The sequence below is a fragment of the Lactuca serriola genome, chromosome 4, assembly GCF_051521515.1.
Source record: "Lactuca serriola cultivar US96UC23 chromosome 4, Lser_US96UC23_V15, whole genome shotgun sequence".
NCBI lineage: Eukaryota > Viridiplantae > Streptophyta > Magnoliopsida > Asterales > Asteraceae > Lactuca > Lactuca serriola.
The window spans coordinates 115,573,435-115,580,682 of record NC_136411.1 but is presented as its reverse complement, the minus strand read 5'-3'; the positions used below and the strand labels follow the sequence as shown (position 1 = coordinate 115,580,682).

The window sequence follows — 7,248 nt, the reverse complement described above, 5'->3', positions numbered from 1 at the left end:
TAGATATGTGTAACTTCAAGAAATAAAGGCCGAGGTGATGACTCGGATGGAACAAAAAATGATTGAAGCACAAACATCATTTCAAAAGACACAAGCGACAATCCGAACAAAAACTAATATGAAAATCTTGAAATTGAAAGCGGACGACCTCGATGGCGAAGACTTAGAGCTTTTTCTCGCGATGAAAGATCGATTCGAGCCTCACATAGGCGTAGAGAGTAGTTTATTTTATTTATGTTTGGTATTTTTAGGTTTTTTTAATGTTATTTTTATTATTTTAAGTAATGTTATTTTTATTATTTTAAGTAATGTTATTTTTATTTTTTATTTCTATTAATGTAGTTTTTATTTAATGTAATTTGGTATTTTAATTTAATGGAAAACTAGTATTAAAAATGATTTTATTGTATTTTTGAATTTAAAAAAAAAAAATAAAAATAAAAGGAGGTGGAAAGGTATGTTAATGGTAGGTATCTCTTGTTAAACCTTCCAGTATACAAATGACGAAGAGGCTCGTGGTCTACGTGGCCACGAGCGTTGTTCGTGCACACCACCCCTAGCTATCGTGGTCGGGAGTTTTTGTGGTGGTTTGTGGTGAGGAAGACGAAACACAACGACCTATGAGAAAGAGTCAGCCTTCTTCTTCTCTCTCTCTCTCTCTCTCTTCGTGGTCGTGCTAGGTATAGCAGAGTTTGTTCGGTGGTCGTGATGGCTAGGTGGAGGTGGTTTATAACAGATGGTTTTAGTGATGAGAGAATATGATACTGATATGGCACGCAATATGTAGCTGGTTGGTTTGTGACTTTTATATTGCACCATAAAATTACACAGATGGTCCATGTGGTTTAATAAAGTTTACAGTTTCACTCAAACTTTCAAACAATCAGTCGTACTTGAAGTAATTTGGTTTTCTATTAAAGGATAGCCCAATATGCAACCAATAGTATTTTGTGTAGTAGACATTTTCGTTAAAAACTCATAACAAAGCTTCATCCACGTATTTATTGTCGACCCAAATAACTCCCAAAATAGATTTACAGATAGGATTGGTTCCTCTTTCGTCTACTTAACTAAAATGTTAAAACACCATCACCATGACCATGCTTTTACTAGTCGTATGCTTAATTAATATTAATAATAATAATAATAATAACCAAAAAAAACAACTAAGATCATATTGGAATTCGGAAGCACATATCCAATTTGGGTTTTCTGTTACTCTACCATTTTCACCAAGCTTTCAACTCAATATCTCATCCACTTCTTCCATATACGACTTTAAAAGCTGCCTTCAACAATCATTATCATTCATTCTAACCTGCTGATAATATTAAAAGATCTATATCAGTAAATCTATATATAAGTTATATGTGTATGTGTGGCTTAACTTTCTAAAATTTGATTGCTTTTTATAAAATTAATAGCTTTAATAAACCAACTACAAAAAAAGAAACTTTATAAAAATTGACTTCACCTTACAAACAGATTAGAAATCTTTATCTTCTCCAAAACTACCAAACCTACCACCACCACCACCAGACCGCTGGCTACCAAATCCACCTGACCCAAACCCACTTGACCGGTCCGAACCACCACCGAACCCACCTGACCGGCCGCCACCAAAACCACCAGACCGGTCCGAACCAAAGTCCCCAAACCCACTTCTACGACCCGCCCCACCCGACCGACTCGAATCTTCACCAAAGCCGCCAGACCGTCCACCAGAGCTCGGCCCTCTGAACCCACCGCCACCTGAGCCGCCATAACTAGGCCTACCAAAGCCGCCACCACCACCACCACGTGGTGACGAGCCACCATAAGAACCAAAACCACCCGATCTACCACCAAACCCAGAGTCACCAAATCTGCCACCAGAAGAACCAAAACCACCACCCATCTCGATTCTTGATGCAGGATCAACAGCAATTGGAGGAAGCTTAACAAATCAAAAAAAGAAACTAGTACTCAACATGATAAATCTAGAAAGAAAAAAAAGAGGGGTATTTCAGTAATTCTGTAATTTACCTCTGAAAATTTGCATCCTACTTCACGCTCATATCCCTTGACATCTCTCCACTGTTGAGAAGAATACATGAGAATTGCACTTCCTTTCTTTCCAGCACGACCCGTTCGCCCAGATCGATGAACAAATATTTCTGATGAGTTGGGAAGCTCATAATGTATAATCTAAAAAATTAAAAAACAAAACAAAAATGTTTCTAATCAGAAAGTGAAAAAAAAAACTAATTAGTTTTGCATATAATATTCAAGATACCAAGGAAAAAAGAGTTTCACCAGATCAACATTAGGAACATCAAGGCCACGTGCAGCAACATCAGTGGCTACTAAAACATTAAATCGCCCATCTCTAAACCCTGAAAGAGTTCTCTCCCTTTGATTTTGTGAAATGTCTCCATGCAAAGCTTCACATTTGAAGCTCTTCTGCAATGCATATGATAATCGATCTGCATCACGCTTTGTTTGGGTGAAAACTATACATTTCCCACCATTCGCATGCTCCTAAAACCCAAAAAAAAAATGTAAACAAATAATATATATAAAGTGCAACAAAATATGAGGAAATTCAATCACAAAATAACAGCACATACTGTTATTAGTGGTCCTATAAGTGATGGTCTCTCCCGCATTTCTGATGAAATAGAATATAGTGTTATCCCATCAGCCAATTTTTGGTCTGAATCACCAACCTACAACCAAAAACTTGTTATAATAGGAACAGATGAAAGTAGCATACTAAAGGGTGCATAACGTACAAGATCAATTGTTAAGGGTGTCTTGAGATACTTATGGGTAAGTTTGATAATCCAACTTGGCATAGTAGCAGAAAACATCATGGTTTGACGTTCTTTTGGCAAATAATCAAGGATTGTTTCAACATCATCAGCAAATCCAACATTGAGCATCTGATCAGCTTCATCAAGAACTGCAAACTTAACTTCTGAAAGATTCAAAGCACCTCTTTTGATCAAATCAATAACACGCCCAGGGGTGCCTACAATCACATCAACACCTCGATCAAGAGTGCTCATCTGGCGTTGAATGGGTGATCCCCCATAGACACACAGTGTGTCTAGATTCGGTGCAGATTCATAGAATTCCTTTTCAACTTGGCGAGCTAGCTCTCTAGTAGGAGCCAACACAATGGCTAATGGATTCCTTCCTCTTCTATTGTAGTTTTCAACAAATATTTGAATTAATAAAAATGGGTAAGTTGAAAGAAACAACAACATACTTTACTCTTGCTAATGGATTTGATTTTTACATACAATAGCAATGTATTTACATTTCTTTACCAAAAATAGCAACACAGACTATTTTTCAACTATAAGGAATTGTAAGTATGTTGCTATTATGCTTAAAGAAAATGTAAAAGATGCTATTATAGGTAACAAGTGTGGCTATTTCATGCAATTTTCCCAGAAAGATTCTACATGCAATGAAAGTGCCATTTTGAAAAAACAGATCATTAAAAACAAAACAAAAAAATCAATCAATCACCCATATTTATCGTTGTGTTTAATGATCTTGTCCATGATGGGAATGCCAAAAGCAAGAGTCTTTCCTGTTCCAGTTCTAGCACGCCCAATCATGTCACGCCCCTGCATTGCTGGCTCCAGCACAGCCCTCTGAGAATTCAAGATCATGTTTGGTTTGTCAGTAGAAATCAAATGAGATTTCAAATGATTTATGTATATACAATGCATAGTTTTGACGCTACTCAACTGTATGTATACACTATAAGAACAACTCATTATAAAGATAATAACTTTGAAGTCTCTTGATTCAAACACCCCCTAAAGGTTGTATCTTTTGACACCAACTTCCATTTGCAGTCACAATTTGTACTTCGATAAAGAATCAGAAACCGACACCAACTACCATTTGTAATTTCACTTTCCAAAGATGCACAATTAGACATATGAAAGCAAGGTAGTGATCAAACACGAAACTTGATGAACGATAATATGTAAACATTAAAACACAAACCAGAAACGAAAAAGAAAACATGTAATGAATGTTTATTTACCTGAATGGGAAAGAGCTTGGTTATACCCTTTTTCGCAAGAGCCGAGACAATCTCTTGATTTATCCCAAGCTTAGAGATCTCGAGACCATCGGAAGACGTACCCCTGTCACCGTCGTATGCGTGATCGGCGGCGACCGCAAATCCCGCAGCCTGTGTTGACATATCGGAAGCCCTGATACTCGCCCATCGTGACCCATGAAAACTCCTCAATAACCCAAACTTTGGATGGGAAGTTTGAGATTGGCTAGGAGATTCTTTACGATTTGCGGGTGAGGGTGGTGTGGATGAAGGAATGAGAAGGTGTTTGAGTGGGTTGCAAGTAGTAAGGGAAGCAAGGTTAGTGAGTCTCTTGGAAGAAGTTTTGAAGAGGAGACTATTCATCTCTGTAATTCGATTTCAGATCGTCTGTCGCTTCTGTGTGTGTGGGTACTGTGTGAGATGAAGAGGGAGTGTAAAACCCTAATTTGGATGGGGGTGAGGGTTTACGAGATGAGAGGAAAAAAAAAACTTAAAAAGGAAGTTATTCGCCTATTGCCAAGGGCGGTGGCTAGCTATACTCGGCATATGGAAGATCACACTTTTACCCTCGTACGGTTAGTTTAATAACATTTGTGTTTAAAAAAAAAAAAAAAAAAACGGCTTTTAATTGATCGATGGAAAGGTAATGGGTTGATCGGTTGAATCATCGGTTCAGGGTTTGATAAAAAACTAAAACCAAATAATCAAACCGAAACAAATCAAATGATGTTCAGTTAATTTGGTTTTCGTTTAATTCAATAATGATTTCTTATTTTGTTTATGGTTAAATTTTAATTGTTTTTTTAAACCGAAAAAATATAAGAACATTTTTATAACATATTATTTGGTTATTAACTATTAATATTTTATAAATAAGTTTATAGATTAGTTATTAAGATTTTTATAACATATTATTTAGTTATTAACTATTATAAATTTATAATTGTTTTATAATTTATATTAAAAAGAAGAGAAAATGACAAAATTAGCTAAATATACTAATTACTTTGTGTAAAATAGCCAAAAAAATCGAAATTGCAAATTTGGCCACAGAAATCGCATATGGGAATGGTCCATCTACGATTTTCACATCCCATCTGCGAATGTACAAGTGGCTAAACTTGTACATTCGCAGGTGGGGTATTTTTTTAATTTTTTTTTGTATATACATAGGGTTTACCAGGCTAAAATCATAGATAGACTGTGTCCATCTGCGATTTCCTCTCTCTTTCATCTGCGATTTTATGTTTTTTTTTTAATTTTTTTTAATTATTTTTTTACTATGAAATCAATGGGTTTGACTACGAAATAACTTTAATATATATAAACTTTTGTAGAAAATTATCAGTTTACTTGTTATTTCTTTAGGAAATTTCTTTAAAATCTCTCTAAAAAAATGATTGAATACTTGGTTTGTCTTGTAACCGGTGGGAGATGGCAAGTTATTGAAAAAAATCTAGAATACGTATGTCTACAGGGAGGTATTTCTGAATTCGCTTTGATATTTTCTGAGTATATTAGTTATAGTGATTTTGTATCTTTGGTGAGAAGCAAAATTGGTTTGTTAGACAAATATAGAATTAGTCTTCGTTTTCATCATCCTGAATTGAATTATTATATAGTCATAGTTGAAGACATGGATATTAGAATGTTGATAAATGTAATCAAATGTAGTGGAAGAAGGGTTTGAAAGTGCTTGTGGTGGTTGATGAAGGAGATGAGGTTAATGAGGTTGTTCAAAGTGGAAATCAGTCGGTTGGTAATTTATGCAGCTATAAAGGGAGCAACGATCTGATAGGTACTTTCAATACTCCTAGTGTACCTCAATTTCATAGTGTTACTGAAAATGTTAAGGTTAGTTATTCACCTATTCACTATGTGGATCCTGAGAATTACAAGTATGTTGGTGATGATGATGTTGGTACATATCTAAATTACGTGGGTGGTAGTTGTGTTGATGTTCCCGAACAAGAAGTTAAAGTTATAAATAGGCGTGTAGTAGATAAAAGTAAAAAGAAAAAAATCATGCGTCAAAAAGATGAAAAAAAGCATGTTTACGGGGATTATGTTGATGTTGCTGATGTAGGTTTAGATATAACCGACTTAGAAAGCAATTCAGATTGAGATGAGTTAGGTGATGAAGTTAAACCTAAGTTTCCCGATAACATTTTTTATGGTATGCCTCCTCTACCAGCATGCCCAGTTGATATTAATGAAGATATCCCAACACAGATGGTAAACATCAATCTTCAAAAGATTGAATGTGAGAGTATACTTAAGAACAAAGAACTTTTAAAGCGGGCTATTGGTAAAAAAAAATGTCTTCGAGAAAGTTTTCAGACGAGGACAAATAGATCCACCAAATCAAGCTATGGGGTTGTGTGTGTTTCGAAAAATTGTTTTTGGTTACTAAGAGAAAAAACAATTAAAAATTCTGATGGACTTTTCCAAGTGAATAAATTTGTTGATGTATACACATGTTCTTCAACAATTTTGCAACCTAATCATCGACAAGCAAACAAATATATTTTGGGTGAATATTTTGCTAATGTTTTGGCCGAAGATTATAGTAGAGTTTATCGAGGAAAAAATATTATTAATGATATATGTGCTCAATTGAATATCAATATCTCATACCATCAGGCATGGTGTGCGAAGCAATATGCATTGTTGTTGTTAAGAGGTACGAAAGCGGATTCTTTTACCAAACTTATGGCTTATTTCCACAATTTGGTCAAACATAATCCGGGTACGGTGACATATTAAAACAGATGACCATGATCGCTTTGAGTTTTTGTACGTCGCATTTGGTTGTTCGGTTAGTATTTTAATATTTTATTATTTTTTTCATTTTTATTTTGGTGTATTTGAATAGACATACAATATATTGTAGGTACGCGTTTTTGTCAATTTTTGTAAACCGACCCTTATAGTAGATGGAGCCCACCTAAAGGGCGAGTTCAAAGGTACCATGTTACTTGCAGCTACTAAGGATGGACAAAACCAAATATTACCGGTTGCATATGGTATTTGAAAAAATGAGTGCACAATTTCTTGGACATGATTTTTTCAAAAACCACATGATTGCATAGGCAATATGCAGGAGCTTACAATTATATCTGATAGGTCTCCATCTATATCAACATCTGTTGCCAACATTTTTCCTCACGCTCATCACAGAA

At 35.2% G+C, this 7,248-nt stretch overlaps 1 protein-coding gene across 2 annotated transcripts; it reads right to left on the bottom strand.

The window, feature by feature from the left end:
• Positions 1-962: 962 nt before the first annotated feature.
• LOC145102388 (DEAD-box ATP-dependent RNA helicase 53, mitochondrial-like) lies at positions 963-4,585 on the bottom strand. Of its 2 annotated transcripts, none has more exons than XM_079039775.1 (8): positions 4,049-4,585; positions 3,520-3,647; positions 2,775-3,186; positions 2,610-2,708; positions 2,296-2,520; positions 2,026-2,187; positions 1,475-1,936; positions 963-1,318 (listed from the first exon to the last, which is right to left on the bottom strand). In XM_079039775.1, exons 1-7 carry the CDS (start codon positions 4,427-4,429, stop codon positions 1,487-1,489), a joined length of 1,857 nt encoding a protein of 618 aa, XP_078895901.1. In that variant the 5' UTR covers positions 4,430-4,585; the 3' UTR covers positions 963-1,318; positions 1,475-1,486. The 2 variants fall into 2 exon arrangements, with proteins under 2 accessions (XP_078895901.1, XP_078895900.1); XM_079039774.1 differs by having other exon boundaries at positions 963-1,321; positions 4,049-4,584.
• Positions 4,586-7,248: the final 2,663 nt, after the last annotated feature.

Bases quoted from the DNA above. Each gene is read 5' to 3' on its own strand.
- LOC145102388 (XM_079039775.1), bottom strand. From the start codon at position 4,429: ATGAATAGTCTCCTCTTCAAAACTTCTTCCAAGAGACTCACTAACCTT. The intron at 2,521-2,609 runs GTATGTGCTGTT...TTTGGGTTTTAG, and splicing joins TTATAGGACCACTAATAACA to GAGCATGCGAATGGTGGGAA. The intron at 2,188-2,295 runs GTGAAACTCTTT...TTAATTTTTTAG, and splicing joins ATGTTCCTAATGTTGATCTG to ATTATACATTATGAGCTTCC.